At 53.7% G+C, this 19169-nt stretch overlaps 1 protein-coding gene across 1 annotated transcript in view; it reads left to right on the forward strand.

The window, feature by feature from the left end:
• The window catches only part of ADGB (androglobin), a 181118-nt gene extending 163058 nt beyond the window's left edge, over positions 1-18060 (forward strand). The window contains exons 29-37 of the mRNA XM_078615445.1: positions 216-403; positions 4265-4512; positions 6838-6952; positions 8695-8885; positions 9309-9464; positions 10274-10367; positions 12265-12358; positions 16572-16758; positions 17513-18060. Of these exons, the coding sequence (XP_078471571.1) occupies positions 216-403; positions 4265-4512; positions 6838-6952; positions 8695-8885; positions 9309-9464; positions 10274-10367; positions 12265-12358; positions 16572-16758; positions 17513-17713 (1474 nt within the window). The 3' untranslated portion in view covers positions 17714-18060. The remainder of the gene's footprint in view (positions 1-215; positions 404-4264; positions 4513-6837; positions 6953-8694; positions 8886-9308; positions 9465-10273; positions 10368-12264; positions 12359-16571; positions 16759-17512) is intronic.
• Positions 18061-19169: the final 1109 nt, after the last annotated feature.

The following is a 19169-nucleotide window of genomic DNA, read 5'->3' on the forward strand; positions in this document are numbered from 1 at the left end:
CATGTGCCGTTCCGGCCTTTAAAGGTGCTCGCTGACAGCACTTGCCCCAACAGTCTGTTAACGCTATACGGGGGATCTTTGTCCTTGTCAGATAATCGCCACCAGTGTCGGCATACGTGAGCGGTAATCGAACTCGGGCCGCCGGATTCGTAGCGCAGCGCGCTCACCACTTGCACCGCCGCCGTTTGCCCGCGAACACACGCACGCACGCACAGGTACCGCATGAAAGTGAGCGTGGACCAGCTGGTGTCTCTGCGCGTGCACGCGTCGCTGGCGAGCGCTCGCCTCTCGCTGGAGCTGCTGGAGGGGGAGAGGACGGTGGCGAGCGCCACGGGCAGCGGTGACGCCTGCATCGTCGCGGTGGCGCTGCGGGGAGCCCGGCGCCGCTCGGCCACCCAGCTCGGTGAGACGGCGCGCGTGGGCACGCACCGAGAGGGAGGGAGGGTGAGAGGGGGAGGGGGGCAAGTGGGCAGGCTCATTTCCAGCTGGTTGTTGTAATCACCAGAGAAACCTCTTCTTGGTTCTTTCGGTAAAGTCACGTAGAAGGGAAATAACAAAATGATAAAGATAAAACATAATAAAATACAATTCTCACGACGTTTCGGCCACAACGCAAGCAGTCGTCCTCAGGTGAAGAACAGGTCTGTCGGAAAGACAGCGTCTGAATGAACACCACCAGGCTTGGCAGCGTATATTTAAGCTGGGTTAGAGGAGGAAGGGCGCCTTGACAAAGGAATTTGCATATAAACAGATGAATTTAGCATATTTATGGAAAATGCAAATATGGGATTAGTCACTACTTGTGGAATGCGTAGGAGGTGGGGGGGGGTCTCAAAGTCATACTATGCCCGTGCATTATGTAGGATTAGCAGCGACAAAGGGAGGAAGTAGGGTTAGCAGTAATAAAGGGAAGGAATTTTAATAGTAAGGAGCTGCAGCAACCAAAGAAACGTCACATTGTACTCGAATCGTAAACGTCGCGGGTTCACTCTCCAACAAAACCGGCGTGGTGAAGTAGTAACTAATTGGCACGATTTGTTTACTTGATAAAACCTTACCAATTGAGTGTGTCGGGTGGTGGTAGGTTCACGACACACACTAATGCGATCTAACCCCCCAAAAAAAAAACTCTTATTAATTAATTTCGAGTCGTAACGCGCCACCGTTGTCGATGAGAGGTGTGCGAGGACGGACAAGTGGGAAGGCGCGACCAAAAAATCACCCGAGCTCTGCAGTCCTCTGCATATCGAGGTGTTCTCAGCCAGAATATCCGCGCGTGAGGGCTCAACGCTCTGTCCCGTACGAATCGAACGGGAGGAGTCCACGTTTGGTCCACTGGCATCTCCTGGCGAGCAAGTGTGTGGCATCGCGATGGTCACGGCAAGTGAGCTTCACGACATCTGTGTGTGATCACACGCTGCTATGCATGACGGTCTCCCCGTTCGAGGGGCTAGCAAGGCCCAGCCATTGCTTAGCCTCCGCGATCTGATGACATCCGCGCAGTCTACGGGTGATTCTATTCAGCGGAGGGCGTGTTTTTTTACCCTATTTAAACCAGTCTACACCAGTTTCAGCATGTTGTCCGACGTTTCGCTGCACGTGCCGGGGTCTCCGTCAGTAACCGATTAACACACGGACAGGTGAATGCAAATCAGAAGCTTCGGTCGACTTCCATGAGCTCGCTCGCGGTTATACTCCAACGCGCTGTCGGGCCGTACTGCTCCCGGCACGCGGAGCGGAACGTCGGACATCGCGTGGCAGAACACACCCAGAGCGAGTGGCACACGGGAGAGCCGTACGGCACGACCCCAGAGACCCACGGAAGTGGTCCAGCCCGCAAGGCTGCGCTAAAGGCCAATTCCTGCCGGGTGCCCGCCGCACCGATTTTCAATTATTCCCGGCTCTTTAAAAGGTCTCCTCCAAGCGGTAGAAAAGCCGTAATCATTTTTCTCCACTAGCCAGCCTACCCCCCTCCCCCCCAAGGCAGCGAAAGCAACATTCCGAGTGATTAAACCCATTACTTTACGTTAGAACGCGGCTGTCTTGCAAGCGTCTCGATCGCGAGAGCCAACTCTGTGCGGTTTTGTAAAATTAAAAGGCCGGGCCCGGGCGCCCCGTGCACGCTCGCTCCTTGCCGATCGATCGACAAGCCGGGCAGGCCAGCGCATTAGGGGAGGCCGCGCTTGGCCCGGTGCCCTGCGCCGTGCGTCGCAGCGGGAGAGCGAGCGGCTCGCCAACGGAAGGGCCGCAGGTTCAAATCCTGTGGGTCGATCAAATTAGTACCACTTTGTTGAGAGGTCAACGTCGCTTGTCCTCTGGATAGATTCACCCCTGCCATGAGAATGTGGAATTTCCGTGGTGAACTGGCTCAAGGCTGTGAAACAGGAGATGAGCACTTTCAAATTGCCCAGAATGCACCTGGCCTGGTCATATCTCGGGCGTTAAGCGAGGTTGAACCTGGATGATGCTTGGGTGGTGGTCATAGGCTGTGGGGCTACGTCATGGGCAGCAGAGGGTGCCAGTCATGCATGTCGTTTGACCATACTTCACCATGCTGGTCAGTGCAAGTTGGTGAAGTGCGCAGAGGCTGAGGACGGGTTTAGGTAACACTCGTCGCTGATGTTAGCCATGAGCGGTGTTGCAACTCATTTGGTTGGTTCATTGCACAGTGTGCTAACCACTATGCCACTGCTCCCCACCCACTTACAAAGACAAAGATCCCACGTATAGCCTGAACAGACTGTTGGAGCAAGTGCTATTAGCGGGCACCTATGAAGGCCGGCACAGCACACGAGGGGGTGGGTCGCCAACACCTCACCCTGCCGCCTTTATCTCCCTCGTGGTGATGTTTACACACTGCACCAGGTAGTGAGTTGAGGCTGAGTCGACCTAGGGGAGGCGCGTGTAAATAATCGTCACTGGTGTTGTCCGCGAGTGGGAATCGAACTCGGGTAGTTGGGTTTCGTAACGGTCATACACACACACATACATCACACGTCATATCACTCACTGCGTTTACAGTGCAGTGCGGTCATTAACCACCGCAACACTTCTGCACCTCCCCTCGGATATCTGCAATGTTTACAAAGTATGAATTACTATCATCGTTATTCGTTTATTTATTTTTTTCGATGCAGCACACTGCCCTGCCAAGATAATCCTAAAATAGTGTCGTTTGTCACGACGTCCGTCAACACTCGGGCAAATCAATCGGCGGCGAGCGGTCGCGAGTGGCGTCCCCTTCAGCAACGTGTCTCCTTGCGTCGCCCCTCCGAGACGATTGGTGTATGAATAGCAGTCGTCGTCGTCATAACGACGGCGACGATGATTTCGGTCTTTGATGGAGCCGCCCCCTCCTCCTTCGCGCGACAACCGCCGTACATCTCGCGTCACCAGAAGGGCACCACCACCACCTCTGTGCAGCACAAATGAAACGCGGCACCTGGCCTGCAAGCGTGGCAGTGGTTGGCGAGTAGGGGGGGGGGGGGCGATGATCGCTGCTGTCATGCGTGGTCCCCATTGGAGCGTTTGCCGGTGTGATGTTTTGACGCGTGTCACCGGGCACGCAATGTCCCACTCTTTTACGAATGACGCAGGCAGAGCGTGATTGTTCCGTTAAGGAGCGCCGCGGTGGCAAGATGTTAACTACCTCGCCTGGTATACAGCAGGTCGTGGGTTCGATCCCGACCCTGACGCCTGCTGTATATTTGGAGTTTGTGGTGTCTCTCTCCCCACAGCCGCGTGTATTTTTCCCTCCACACTTGGATGCTATACATTTCCACGTGATAAGCCACTTATTTGAGCTATCATTTGTCACCAGGTCGCTTCTGAAAAAGAGCTGCATAGCTCGGTGGGCTTTACCCAGTAAAAAATAATAATAACTTACATATATTTTCTTGGTTCTTTCGGTAAAGTCACGTAGAATGGAAATAATGAAATAATAAAATAAAACATAATAAAATAATTCTCACGACGTTTCGGCCACAACGCAAGCAGCCGTCTTCATGTGACCGAAAGGTCGTGAGAATTATTTTATTATGTTTTATTTTATTATTTTATTATTTCCATTCTACGTGACTTTACCGAAAGAACCAAGAAGATGAATCCCTGCAGTCATGAAAGCTTTAAATCTAAACTTACATATATTCCAACCGCGAATCTCCACAACAAGCAGCTAACACGACATCGCTGGTCCGTAATACCACTCACCCCATCTCTCCTCCCCCACCCTGCCCCCCCCCGCACACCACCACTCCCGTGATAGCTCCGGCCAGCACCGGCAGTAACGGCGGTGCCAAGTCTCCAACCCCCGCGAACCCGGCGCCGCCGCCCGCCAGGAAGTCCGGCGGCGGGCAGAAGACGGGAAGGGCGACCGCGGCGTCGTCAACGTCGTCATCCACGACGACGTCGCGGCCCCCCAGCGGCCTGGCTCCCGCGCCCCCACAGGCCGAAGCGGAGGCTCGAACTCAGACCCTTGCAGCTCCGGAGACGCTGCGAGTTGAGCCGGAGCAGGTGAGCGGCGGGAGAGGGTCGTGCGGAGGGAGTGAGAGAGAGAGAAAGCGCACGGACGGAACCGGCGGTGGCAATAACGGCGGCTTCCCGTTGTATCTTCCCCACCGCTCTTGACAGTCCACCTCTTGTCTTCCTGTCTCGGCGCGGATATTTGCACGTACGGCTCTCTGGCCGATCTCGCCCGGTCTCGGAAGCTTAGTGGGGGTTGAGCCTGGATAGCGCTCGGATGGGCTGCCGTCACGTGGTGACGTTACACTGATAGCAATGCTCGGGATGAAATTGGTTACGATATAATTTTTGGTGAAGAGCATTGTGGCCTGGACAATGTCCACACATCCAATGGGAATACATGTAATGGATTTCCACACGATGAGCCACTTTGTTGAGCGATCATATGCGGCCTGGTCGCTTGTGAAAAAAAGATCTACATATAGCCCAGTGAGCCTTACCTGGTAAAATGAAAATAGTTTATTGTTGAGTTTTAACAGCACTTGCCCCGCCAGTCTGTTAAAAGGCTATACGGGGGGGGGATCTTTGTTGTGTGTGTGCGCACAGGTGTGTGTGTGCGTGTGCACCATGTGTGTGTGTGTGTGTGCTCTGTGTGTGCGTGTGTGTGCGCGTGTGCACCAGGTGTGTGTGTGTGTGCGCGTGTGTGTGTACATGTGTGTGTGTACATGTGTGTGTGCACGTGTGTGTACGTGCATGTGTGCATGCATGTGTGCGTGTGTTGTGTATGCATGTGGGGAGCGGTAGTGTGTGCTCATGACCGGCTCCGGTTTGACAGCAGATGTCTCACTTCGAATCAGTCGAGCGGCATTATCTTTTCATTGGTTGCGTAACGCTGTGTGGAAGCTACCTGGTCTGTCACTCCGCACGAAGCTTCAGGTCTTCTCGGCCACAGTCATGCCCTCCCTTCTCTACACTTGCGAAACGTGGACCCCCCCTAATGGAACATCTTCGCCGGTTACAAACATTTTGGCTGGCCTGCCTACAATCCATCCTGGGTTTAACCAGGCTGGATTGTGTGAGGAGCTCACAAATCCTTGAAAGATCTGGAAAAAGTCCCATCGGTGAGCTCCTCCGGCAGGTAAGGCTGCGTTGCCTGGGTCATGTAGCCCGCATGCCCAGCCACCGCATGCCCAAACAACTTTTGTTCGGCCGGATAGAGGGGGCTAAAGGGTGCAGCATGGGCTAGAAAAGAGATGGAGTGATGACTGGTACCAGTGGTGTAAAGATCAGCCTCTGTGGAGGAGGCTCATGAAGGACGCTACTGGGCAGTTGGAGGCAGTCGACCTCAAACAACAACGGAGGGCGGAGGAGCGATGCTCACAACAACGAGCGGAGTGCCGGGTGGCTAAAGCACAGCAAGTTGGCACGGTAGGGGGCACAGGTGGCGCATCGGCCACTAATCTCAGTCAGTCGACCCGTGGCACCTGCTTGGTCTGCCCCGTGATCTCCTGGGCTCAACGTGCACATAGCCTGGCACAAGCGCCGTGGTGATGTCACCGCTATTTAGTGGCGAATTCTGGTTGTTGTAGCGCAGTTAGCGCGCTGTGTGCTACGAACCCGGCGACCCGAGTTCAATTCCCGCTCACGGCCAACACCGGTGACGATTATTTTAACTGGTCCTGGTCCTCCCCTAGGTCGACTCAGCCTCAAATGAGTACCTGTTACGATGCGTAAATATCGCCACTCGGGAGTCAAACTCTGTTATGCGTGTTTTCCCCTTCATGTGCCGTACCGGCCTTCATAGGTGCTCGCTTACAGCACTTGCCCCAACAGTCCGTTCAGGCTATACGCCAAACGTCAGCCTGGAAACTTTAATGACTTGGAGAAGATCTGCAAAGAGGAGTGGGACAAAATCCCTCCTGAGATGTGTGCAAACCTGGTGGCCAACTACAAGAAACGTCTGACCTGTGATTGCCAACAAGGGTTGTGCCACCAAGTACTAAGTCATGTTTTGCAGAGGGGTCAAATACTTATTTCCCTCATTAAAATGCAAATCAATTTGTAACATTTTTGACATGCGTTTTTCTGGATTTTTTTGTTGTTATTCTGTCTCTCACTGTTCAAATAAACCTACCATTAAAATTAAAGACTGATCGTTTCTTTGTCAGTGGGCAAACGTACAAAATCAGCAGGGGATCAAATACTTTAATTTCCCTCACTGTACCTGGTGCGGTGTGTCGTAAACATCGCCACTTGGGAGACAAAGATGGCTGGGCGTGGTGCATTTCCGGCTTTCATAGGTGCTCGCTAACAGCACTTGCCCCAACAGTCTGTTCAGGCTCTACGGGGGATCTTTGTCTTTGTGTGCGTGTGTAGCCGGCGCCCGTGTACGTGCTGGAGATGCGGGTGCTGCGCGACTCGTGGCCGCTCAGCGAGGACGACGACGCGTTCGTGGAGACGCTGCGCGAGAAGGAGCGCGCCGAGCTCAAGCGTGAGTGTGTGTGCCAGGCTAGGTGCACCTTGATGCTGGTCGTGATGATGATGGTGGTGGTGATGGTGATGACATGGGGAGTGGTAGTGTAGCGGTACGTGCGCTTGTGCTATGAACCCGGCGACGCGAGTTCGTTTTCCGGTCACGGACGACACCGGCGACGATTATCTTAATCGATTCTGGGCCTCCCCTAGGTCGAATGAGTACCTGGTGCGGTGTGTTGTAAACATCACCACTTGGGAGACAAAGGTGGCTGGGCGTTGTGCATTTCTGGCTTTCATAGGTGCTCGCTAACAGCACTTGCCCCAACAGTTTGTTAAGGCTATACACGGCATCTTTGTCTTTGCACCTCGAGGCCACGTGAAGTGTGGAAGGCTCACTGCTGGCAAGAGGTCACGTGACTGATCCAGGTGCCATGGGTTTACTGACTGAGATGATTGATAGATGCACCGCCTGTGCTCCCTACTGTGCCAACTCGCTTTGCTTTAGCCGCAAGGCGCTCCGCTCGTTGTTGTGAGCTTTGCTTCTCCGCCCTCCGTTGTTGTTGGAGGGCGACTGCCTCCAACTGCCCAGTAGCGTCCTTCACGAGCCTCCTTCATAGAGGGCGATCTTAACACCGCTGGTAACAATCATTGGCAAATTCACTAAGCTCCACATCCTCCTGTACCCCATCAGCCTATCTGATCTGTAGCCCATGCCACACTTATTTAGTCCTCTTTAGGCACACAAAAGCTGCTTGGACATGTGGTGGCTGGGCATGCGGGCTATATTACCCAGCCAACACAGCCTCGCACACACACACTTACATTGACAAACACAACTACGTTCACAAGAGGATATTCAAAGAAAGTGATTGCAGAAACAACGACCAGACCATCAACCACATCGTCCTGAACCACAGCTCTTAATATTCCAGCTGATCACTTGGAGCCACTTATTTCTAGGTCAGCCTCTCATTATCTGCCCTGGTATTCCCAATTCGGTTTTCTTCTCTTCTTACCAGACATCTGAGATTATCTCTTAGCCATCTGACACTTTTCCCAGCCATCTGAAACTTCCTTCCAGCCATCTGAGATTATCTCTTAGCCATCTGACACTCTTCCCAGCCATCTGAAACTTCCTCCCAGCCATCTGAGATTATATCTTAGCCATCTGACACTTTTCCCAGCCATCTGAAACTTCCTCCCAGCCATCTGAGATTATCTCTTAGCCATCTGACACTTTTCCCAGCCATCTGAAACTTCCTCCCAGCCATCTGAGATTATCTCTTAGCCATCTGAAACTTTTTCCCAGCCATCTGAAACTTTTCCCAGCCATTGCTAACTTTCTCCCAGCCATTTGACACTTTCTCTCAGCCATCTCTGGCTTTCTTCTAGCCATCTGAGACTTTCTCCCAGCCATCTAATACTTTGTCTTAGCCATATGAGACTTTCTCCCAGCCATCTGAAACTTTTTTTCCAGCCATCTCTGACTTTCTCACAGCCATCAGAGACGTTCTTTCAGCTCTTAGAGACGGCGCTGCTCTGCGGATTGTACAACAGTCGATGGCATTGCAGCTTCTGATCAATTTAAAGGGTTATGGATGAACTTGATAACCCACGTGTATTCTAAAACCCATTCAAGTTTCATTGGAATTCTTTACGATCTACTTTGTTGGTGGGGAGGGGCGGGGGGTGTCGTTTATCTTTGTCCACACGTGGGCACGCGCGTGACGCGCCCGCACGTGTCGCTTTCGTCTGCAGTGGTCGTGGAGAAGCCGGAGGAGCAACCGGCGGGCACGGAGGAGGCGCCCGCCTCGGCGGCGCAGGCAGATGCCCCGAGGGGGAGCGCCGCCGGTGCCGGCGGCAGTTCCACCCCGAGGACGACACGGCGCGGCAAAGGGGCTGGCGACAAGGACCGCGGCAAGCAGGGCGGCGCTCCGGCCGACGCACAGGTGGGCACGCGGTGCCTCCTGTCCAGCGTGCCGTCCAGTCTCCCGTAAAGCGTCCCGTTCAGCCTGCCGTCCAGCTCCCCGTTGCCAAACCCGCAGGGAGGTGTATTGTCTGCGGGTTCTCTATCGGGAGGTCGTGGGGTCGCGGAGGGTTTGTGGACTCTGAGCCGGCGCTGCCGAGATAGAATACTGGGGTTGCTTTACCCGCCCCCGTGACCGTAGAATGTTTATTAATTAATTGCTTGTGACCAGCCTGTGAAAGGGCGCTCGGGGCGGAGGGGACCGCTCTCTTCGTACGCCGTGCGTACGCCGGGCGTGGTGCCGGCCACCCACCCTACCCACCCACCCCCTTGTGTGCCGCAGTGCCGGCCTTCGTAGGTGCTGCTGCTCGCTAACGGATCTTTGGCTTTGTGCGCGGGTGCCCAGCCTGCGTTGGAGGTGGGCCGCCCGCACTGGACGCTGCGCGTGCTGAGCGACGCGACAGAAGAGCCGCTCGCGCTGTGGCGTGACACCGACCGGGCCGACGGCGTCCGCCACGTCAAGCTCGCGTGGGAGCTCGCCGAACCCGGGAGGGCGGCCAAGGTGACGGGGGGGGGGGGGGCGGCACGGGTGTATGTGTGGTGCTGTGTGTTCTTGGGTGTTTCGGGAGCGGTGGTGTCAAGCTTAGCGCGCTACGCTACGAACACAGCTACCCGAATTCTCATGAGCAAGGGATCAAGCAAAGTGCACGGTGGTGGTGATGGTGATGATGTGTGAATATTTGCACGCTGTGCTACGAACCCATCGACCAGAGTTCAATTCCCGCTCACGGCCAACACCAGTGAAGTGACGATTATCTGAACCGGTACTGGACTTCCCCTAGGCCGACTCGGCCTCAGATGAGCACCTGGTGCGGTGTGTATATCAGCACTGGGGAGACAAAGGTGGCCGAGCGTGGTGTTGGCCACCCACCCCCTCGTGTGATGTGTCGACCTTCATAGGTGCTCTCTAACAGCACTTGCACCAACAGTCTATTAAATTTAGACTTCAAACTTTCGTGACTGCAGGAATTCATATTCTTTGGTTCTTTTGGTAAAGTCACGTAGAAAGTGAATATTCACTTTAATTTTATTATTATTGTTTCTACATACGTGAATATTAACTTTTGTATTATTATTAAAAAATATATATATATACGTGAATATTCACTTTATTTGTATTATAATTTTTTCTATCTACGTGACTTTACCGAAAGAACCAAAGAATATAGTCTATTTAAAGGCTACGGGGGGGGGGTTTCTATGTCTTTGTGCTGTGTGTGCCGTACTTGACGTGAGCCCCCCTGCGTGCCCTCTTGCCTGCACTGCACGTGCCGCGCGCGCGTGCCACGCACCCCGCCACCCGACCCACAGGCGCTGAAGTCTCGGCAGGAATTCCTGGACAAGATGCGCGCCGCTCAGACACCGGCCCCACCGCCCACGGGAGAAGTGACGCCGGCGCTACTCGGTACAAACAACCGCAGCCACCCTCACCGGGGGGGGGGGGGCGGGAACCAGGGTCAGATATCGCTCGCCACCGACGTTAGCCGTGGCTGGGTATCGAACTCAGGTTGCCGGGTTCGTAGATCAGTGAGCTAGCTAACTGACCACCACAAAGATCCCCCATTTAACAGGCTGTTTGGGCAAGCGCTGTTCGCGAGCACCTATGAAGGCCGGCACGGTACACAAGGTGGCGGGCGGTCAGCACCACGCCCCGCCGCCTTTGTCTCCCCAGGGGCGATATTTTCACACATTGCACCAGATACTCAGTTCAGGCTGAGTCGACCTAGGGGAGGCCCAAGACCGGTTTAAATGATCATCACCGGTGTCGGGCGTGAGCAGGAATCGAACTCGGGTCGCCGGGTTCATAGCGCCGCGTAGCGCTAATCGCGACGCCACCGCTCCCATTCACTCAACTCCCCCTCCCACTCACCACACTGCAGGTCACATGACTCCTCTTTCGGCTTCTTCCCCTCGCTCCGCTCCAATTTAGAATTCCCTCCTTCCCCATCATCGTCATCATCCCTTTTCCCAGGTGCTTTCAGCTTTGCTCAACTTAAGAAACGTATTCGCTCCAATCTCTTAAGACTTTAATCGTGCTATGTTGTTGCGGGCAACATCATCTAGGAGCTTTTGGGCCCGTGCTCAGGAACTATGATTTAATCTTCTTGTTTTTTTTAAATATAATCAACAGTGGTTTATTCTTATTCATGATGGAGGATTCACTTGGTTTCTACTTTGCCTTGCGTGCTTGCAGACAGGGGCGAGTGTGCATCGTGGTTACTACTGCACTGAACTTGTGAACCCGGGGGACACGAGTTCGATTCCCATTCATGACCAGTAAGAAGTGGCGTGAAAATTTGGACCGGCCCAAGGCCTCTCCTAGGTCGACTCGGCCTTAAATTAGTACCTGGTGCGGTGTGGGGGTGGCCCTGGCCACACCACCCCCTCGTGTGCCGCGGCAGCCTCCACAGGTGGCGACAGCACTTGCCCCAACAGTCTGTTAAAGGCTACGCGGGACACCTTTGTCTGTGTGCACCAAAGGTGTCACATCGCTGGACTGAATGTCACCCTCGCAATGTTTGAAATGTCAGGCGAGGGGAATATTTATGCAAATAGAGCCATGAAAATTTAACCATGAGAGACAGGGCTTTGCTTTATGTTTTCCCTCCCCCTGTCATCGAGAGGAATTGGAGCGCCCTGTGTTGTGGTCACCTGCCCCTGAGAACGATCGCTCTCGGCTAATTAATACACACACACGCACAATTGTGACTGAGCGACTGATTTATATTCGGGTTTCATGGAAGAGCTGGGGAAAGGCTTCACATTTTTGCCAATTAATTTCCCGACGAATATTGTCCGGGCCGGTTGATGGACTGCAGTAGGCGGCATGTAACCACTAGTAGCCACAGCCATACCCAGAGGTATCCTGGATGTGGTGTGCCGGGTGCGGAAATATATTTGGAGACAAACCCGGCTGACGTCAAGCCCCTCTGCATCTTTCCTCGCAGATAGAGACATCTGAACACCTAAACGTTTGCGTTTTAAGCGGCGATGTCCCCACCTATGAGTAATAACCAGGGCAGCCTGCCAGATTCAAGGAATCTTCCACATCCATTGCGAAGTGGACGGCGTGTAGTATTTGTACGGTTCGTACACACCGTCACCGCAGCAACAACCAGGACGGCCTGCCAGATTCGAACCGCGCACCTCTGCAACGGGTGGTGGACACGCCACCGTTGGGCCGTTTCACCGCACCGGGGCCGGAGCTTGGGAGTTAACGCGCCAACTCTGCGGGTTAGGGTTGGAGTCGGGGTCTGGGTGTCGAGCTGTGACTCCCGCGCGCGTGTGACCCGTGATTTCAGCCGACGAGAGCGGAGGGCAAGAGGCGGACGTGCCGTGCGATGAGCCTCCTGCCGAGCCGCTTCGCCTGACCTTCGACCCCTCGCCATTCTTCAGGTGAGCATCGCACGGAATGATTCGCCGTCTCTCCATTCGGGGTCTCCTCGCAGGGCGGTGCAACTCGTCTCGCGCGAGAGAACGGCCCGCGGAAGCGGACGTCGCAGAGCCACCTCTGAGAAACCCTTCAGATGACCTCTGACCCATACACAGTTTGGGGCAGCACTATCCCGCCCGCTGAGCATACGAGAAATAACGATCGTTGCGTGCCAGTCAAACTAATATGTTAATTATCATGGCTGGAACTTAAACGCGTAATCAAATTGAATGAGATCAGGATTTTTGTTTGTTTTGCTGATTGGGCTGAGACCAACACACTGCGCTTGAGAACGCAGTTTTTCCGTAGGCCGCTACCAAGATTGAAACCTGGAATCCCAGCGGTTGCCAGCCGAGAGCTCTGCGCCGAGGAGTCGTCGATGTTAACGACTCCAACGGTCCTTCGATCTCGCGCCGAAGAGTCGTCGATGTTAACGACCCAAACGGTCCTTCGATCTCGCTCCGAGGAGTCGTCGATTGTTAACGACCCCAACGGTCCTTCGATCTCGCTCCGAAGAGTCGTCGATTGTTAACGACCCCAACGGTCCTTCGAGCTCGCGCCGAAGAGTCGTCGATGTTAACGACCCAAACGGTCCTTCGTTCTCGTCCCGAAGAGTCGTCGATTGTTACCGACCCCAACGGTCCTTCGATCTCGCTCCGAAGAGTCGTCGATTGTTAACGACCCCAACGGTCCTTCGAGCTCGCACCGAAGAGTCGTCGATGTTAATGACCCAAACGGTCCTTCGATCTCGCTCCGAAGAGTCATTGATTGTTAACGACCCCAACGGTCCTTCGATCTCGCTCCGAAGAGTCGTCGATTGTTAACGACCCCAACGGTCCTTCGATCTCGCACCGAAGAGTCGTCGATGTTAACGACCCAAACGGTCCTTCGATCTCGCTCCAAAGAGTCGTCGATGTTAACGACCCAAACGGTCCTTCGATCTCGCTCCGAAGAGTCATTGATTGTTAACGACCCCAACGGTCCTTCGATCTCGCTCCAAAGAGTCGTCGATGTTAACGACCCCAACGGTCCTTCGATCTCGCACCGAAGAGTCGTCGATTGTTAACGACCCCAACGGTCCTTCGATCTCGCTCCGAAGAGTCGTCGATGTTAACGACCCCAACGGTCCTTCGATCTCGCTCCGAAGAGTCGTCGATTGTTAACGACCCCAACGGTCCTTCGATCTCGCTCCGAAGAGTCGTCGATGTTAACGACCCCAACGGTCCTTCGATCTCGCTCCGAAGAGTCGTCGATGTTAACGACCCCAACGGTCCTTCATTCTCGCTCCGAAGAGTCGTCGATTGTTAACGACCCCAACGGTCCTTCGATCTTGCTCCGAAGAGTCGTCGATGTTAACGACCCCAACGGTCCTTCGATCTCGCTCCGAAGAGTCGTCGATTGTTAACGACCCCAACGATCCTTCGATCTCGCTCCGAAGAGTCGTCGATGTTAACGACCCCAACGGTCCTTCGATCTCGCTCCGAAGAGTCGTCGATTGTTAACGACCCCAACGGTCCTTCGATCTCGCTCCGAAGAGTCGTCGATGTTAACGACCCCAACGGTCCTTCATTCTCGCTCCGAAGAGTCGTCGATTGTTAACGACCCCAACGGTCCTTCGTTCTCGCTCCGAAGAGTCGTCGATGTTAACGACCCCAACGGTCCTTCGTTCTCGCTCCGAAGAGTCGTTGATTGTTAACGACCCCAACGGTCCTTCGTTCTCGCTCCGAAGAGTCGTCGATGTTAACGACCCCAACGGTCCTTCGTTCTCGCTCCGAAGAGTCGTCGATGTTAACGACCCCAACGGTCCTTCGTTCTCGCTCCGAAGAGTCGTTGATTGTTAACGACCCCAACGGTCCTTCGTTCTCGCTCCGAAGAGTCGTCGATGTTAACGACCCCAACGGTCCTTCGTTCTCGCTCCGAAGAGTCATCGATGTTAACGACCCCAACGGTCCTTCATTCTCGCTCCGAAGAGTCGTCGAAGTTAACGACCCCAACTGTCCTTCAATCTCGCTCCGAAGAGTCGTTGATTGTTAACAACTCCAACGGTCCTTCGATCTCGCTCCGAAAAGTCGTTGATTGTTAACGACCCCAACGGTCCTTCGATCTCGCTCCGAAAAGTCGTTGATTGTTAACGACCCCAACGGTCCTTCGATCTCGATCCGAAGAGTCGTCGATTGTTAACGACCCCAACGGTCCTTCGATCTCGCACCGAGGAGTTGTCGATTGTTAACGACCCCAACGGTCCTTCGATCTCGCGCCACGACCGCGGCCAGCGACGCCGGCCCTCCGACGCATTAGCGGCGCGTCGATATTCAACGCGTCGCACCATCTGGGGGGCCAGCGGTGCCCCGCGCGTGCGGAGTGGCTCATCCATTCTTTGCGCGCTTGACTCTTGCCCCCGCGTGCCGGGTGTTCGGCGTTTTGTTCGGCAGCGTTCGTGGCGTTTCCAGTCACTGCGGTGACAGCGACTCTCTTTGCCAAACCCCATCACTTGGCGATATTCGGAAGCCGCTGGGAGCTGCGCACTTTTCAATCATCTCGATTGAAAAACTAATTTCTTTAGAACTGCTTTGTTGTTGCGTTTAGTTCGTTGTCTTTCCCCTGGACCTCCGATTAGCAGAGGTGTGGACTCGAGTCATGTGACTTGGACTCGAGTCAGACTCGAGTCATGAATTTGATGACTTGCGACTCGACTTGGACTTGCATAACAATGACTTTGTCCCACCTCTGCCGATTAGCACGGTTGGCCACGTACGGTGCCAAAGGAGTTCAACATGCGTAGCTACGTACAACAAACCACGTGCTTTACCAGCTGTCTCTGTTTGAGCATCATCACATTCAGCTATGTTCTTGCGCTTGATGGCAGTGCTGTGGTTCAGGAAGGGAAATGTTCAACTTGTAAAGTTCTTTTGGCAGTGCGGTGGCGCGATGTTAACTCCTTCGCCTGGTGTGCAGGAGGTTGTCACTTCTATCCCGACACTGACGCCTGCTGTATATTTTGAGTTTGTGTGTCTTTCTCCCTGTGGTCGTTTGGATTTTTCTCCGGGTCCTCCAGTTTTTCCCTCCACATTTAGAAACGTGCGTTGAGTATTTGACTGCTATACATTTCCACGTTGAAAAGCCGCTTGGTTGAGCTATCATTTGTGGCGAGGTCGCTTCTGAAGAAGAATCTAATAATAAAAATAAAACATAATAAAATACAATTATTATGTTTTATTTTTTATTATTTTATTATTTCCCTTCTACGTGACTTTACCGAATGAACCAATAAGATGAATCCCTGCAGTCACGAAAGCTTTAAATCGAAAAAGAATCCAATAGCTTAGTGGGCCTTACCTGGTAAAATAAAAAAAATGTTTAAATAGTTTTAGTAGATTATTTGGCTGATGCTATAAATTCCCCTGTGTGATGATGATGATGATGATATCAGCCGCTGCGATGATGAGCTATCGTCACAGACGACAGTGGTCCACTACGTGGTCCACAGTTTGGGTTGCATGCTCACAGTTGCTGTGGCTCGTGTCGTGAATCTTCCAATTCGGTCAATAACACTGAACCAGAATTTGTCAAGGTAACTCAATCTGCCGCGATGAACCTGCTCGTCAATTTTCCGAGTGGCGGCTCGCCTCTGGCTTGACCTCTGACACGGCTCAGCTCTCAGGCTCACGTCACCCAGTTGCTGCCATTGAGCGAGCGGCTCAGCCGTGGCTCGGCTAAACAGTTTTATTTTTCGATTTAAAGCTTTCGTGACTGCAGGGATTCATCTTCTTGGTTCTTTCGGTAAAGTCACGTAGAATGGAAATAATAAAATAAAATAATAAAACATAATAAAATAATTCTCACGACGTTTCGGCCACAACGCAAGCAGCCGTCCTCAGGTGAAGACCAGGTCTGTCGAGGAGACAGCGTCAGACCTGGTCTTCACCTGAGGACGGCTGCTTGCGTTGTGGCCGAAACGTCGTGAGAATTATTTTATTATGTTTTATTTTATTATTTCCATTCTACGTGACTTTACCGAAAGAACCAAGAAGATAAACAGTGTTAGTTGTGCCCATATCGCCTGCCCGCCCGCCCGCGCGCGCCAGATCCGCCGCTGTGTCAGAGTCCATGTCAGGGTCAGGGTCAGGATTAACGCGTCGACTCTGGGGGGCGGTGGTGGTGCTGGGGGGAGTGCAGGGGCTCGTGTGTGGAGGCCGCGGTGAAGGACCGGGCGACGGTGCAGGAGGAGGAGCAGAAGCGCGCCGAAGAAGAGATCCGGCAATTCCGTCAGAGGCGCGAGGAGCTGCTGGAGAGGAGGGAGAGGGGCAGGAAGGAGAGGGCAGAAGACGCCGCTCGGCTGACGACGATTTACCAGCAGCTGCAGGTGCCCGTCCTGTCTGTCTGTCTGTGTGCAGGTGCTACTCGCTAACAGCACTTGCCCCAAATGTCTGTTACGGCTATACGGGGGATCTTTGTCTTTGTGTGTGGGGAGCGGTAGTGTAGTGTTTAGGGCGCTGCGCTACGAACCCGACGGCCCAAAGTCGATTCCCGCTCACGGCCGACACCAGTGACGATTATCTGAACCGGTTCTGGGCATCTCCTAGGTCGACTCAGCCTCAAATGAGTACCTGCTGCAGTGTGTAAACGTCAGCACTGGGGAGACAAAGGCGGCCGGGCGTGTTGCTGGCCATCGACCCCCTCGTGTGCCGTGCCATCCTTCATAGGTGCTCGCTAAAAGCACTTGCCCCAAGTCTGTTAAAGCTATACGGGGGATCTTTGTCTATGTGTGTGCGCATTGGTTAGCGCACTGCTATCGAACACAAATAATGGGGCGGCAATGCTGCTCATCACCAACAGCAGCGACAACAAACGCAACAGCCGCCATTCGTCACCGCGGCATCGGTGCCAGGCCAGCTGCACCTTGAGGCCGTCACGTGAAATGTTTGAGGCTCGCTGCTGGGCGAGGTCACGGGACAGATCCAGGAGTTACGGGGATCGACTGACCGAGACGACTGGCCGATGCACATTCGCCGCGTGCCCTCCAACGGCCTCCCCGTACTCTATAGAGCGACCTCTGCCCTCCGACCCACCGTCTCATCGCTAGTGCCGCCCCCTGCCTCCCCCCCCTCACCGCGCAGGCGGCCGTGCGCGAGGCGCGGTGCAGGGCGCTGGTCCTGCGCGACGTCTTCGTGGAGCGGCTGGAAGAGGCGGCGCGCCTCCACGCGGCCGAGAGGGAGGCACGGGAAGCGGCGCTCCGAGCACCGCAGCCGGCGCCGAGCCCCAAATCGGCGCGCAAGCGGAGCCCCAAGGGCAGCGCCGTCAAGAAGAGGGGGCAGTAGAGGGGGGCAGGGGGGTGGCTGGGTTGGGGACGTTGGCGATAGTGCAACGGTTAGTAGTAATGGTCTGTTTTGAATTGCCCTGTGAGCCGAGAAGCTCTTAATTCGGGTGTCATCAACAAAAAACAACACCGCCGACCCGAAGTTCGATTCCCGCTCACGGCCTACACCAGTGACGATTATCTGAACCGGTCCTGGGCCTCCGCTAGGTGGACTCAGCCTCAAATAAATACCTGGTGCGGTGTGTAAACATCGCCACCCACCCCCTCGTGTGCCGTGCGGGCCTTCATCGGTGCCACTCGCTAACAGCACTTGCCCCAACAGTCTGTAAAGGCTATACGGGGGGGGGGGGGGGGTCTTTGTCTTTGGGGGCAGTTGGCAGACTGTGGGGAGGTGAAAAATTGACCTTTAGCCCCCCCCCCCCCACTAGAAATCCAAGGGGAAGCTCCTGGGAAGGTGACCGGGTGGCAAAGGCGTAGCTAGGATATTTTGCGCCCGTGGACAAACTATAAAATTGGCGCCCCCCACCCCCCCCCCCCCCCGTTTAATCACATACCAAAATGTAATTACATGACATGTAGGCTGTGTGTGGCGGGATATATAAACTTTTAGGTTGAGGTGTAGATTTGTGCGGTAGTTTCAGGCTGCCGCGCCCGCCGCAATAAGTTATAATGAAACGTCGTAAGCCTCATTTTGGCGCCCCTTTACCTTGGCGTCCGGGGACACATGTACCCCCCTGCCCCCCCCCCCCCCTAGCTACGCCTCTGTCGGGTGGCAGCGCAGAGGTCAGAAGCGCTGCGGCAGCACCACTGAGGACCGGGTTCCAGCCGCACAAGCACTCTGACTAAATCGGCTTCGCTAGATTGTAGTGATTCTAGATTTGAAGCTTTCGTGACTGCAAGGATTCATACTCTTAGGTTTTTCGGTAAAGTCACGTGGGTAAAAGATAAATCATAAAAAATAATAGAAATAATAATAGAAATAAAATAATCAATCACGACGTTTCGGAGGCAACACAAGTCTCCGTCATCAGGTAGGACCGTCACAGCTAGATTTACTTACCGAAAAACCTAAGAGTAAGATTGTAGTGAGTTTAAATTTCGATTTAAAGCTTTCGTGACTGCAGGGATTCATCTTCTTGGTTCTTTCGGTAAAGTCACGTAGAAGGGAAATAAAAAAATAACAAAAATTGTCTTATATTATTATATTATGTTATTTTAGTATGTATTATTTTATTATTTCCCTTCTACGTGACTTTACCGAAAGAACCAAGAAGATGTAGTGAGTTTGTTATGTGGTCTCAGCCCGGTCACCAATCACTTAACATAGAGACCCACCGGATTGGATAGAGGCTGGCAGACTCGAACATAGAGCCTATCGATTTACATTGATGTATCAAGTACAGGGATTCTTTTCGGACCTCGATTTGTTCGCAAGCCTAACTTCACACCTATAGATT

The sequence above is a fragment of the Lampetra planeri genome, chromosome 47 (genome assembly GCF_965212315.1).
Source record: "Lampetra planeri chromosome 47, kcLamPlan1.2.h2, whole genome shotgun sequence".
Lineage (NCBI taxonomy): Eukaryota > Metazoa > Chordata > Hyperoartia > Petromyzontiformes > Petromyzontidae > Lampetra > Lampetra planeri.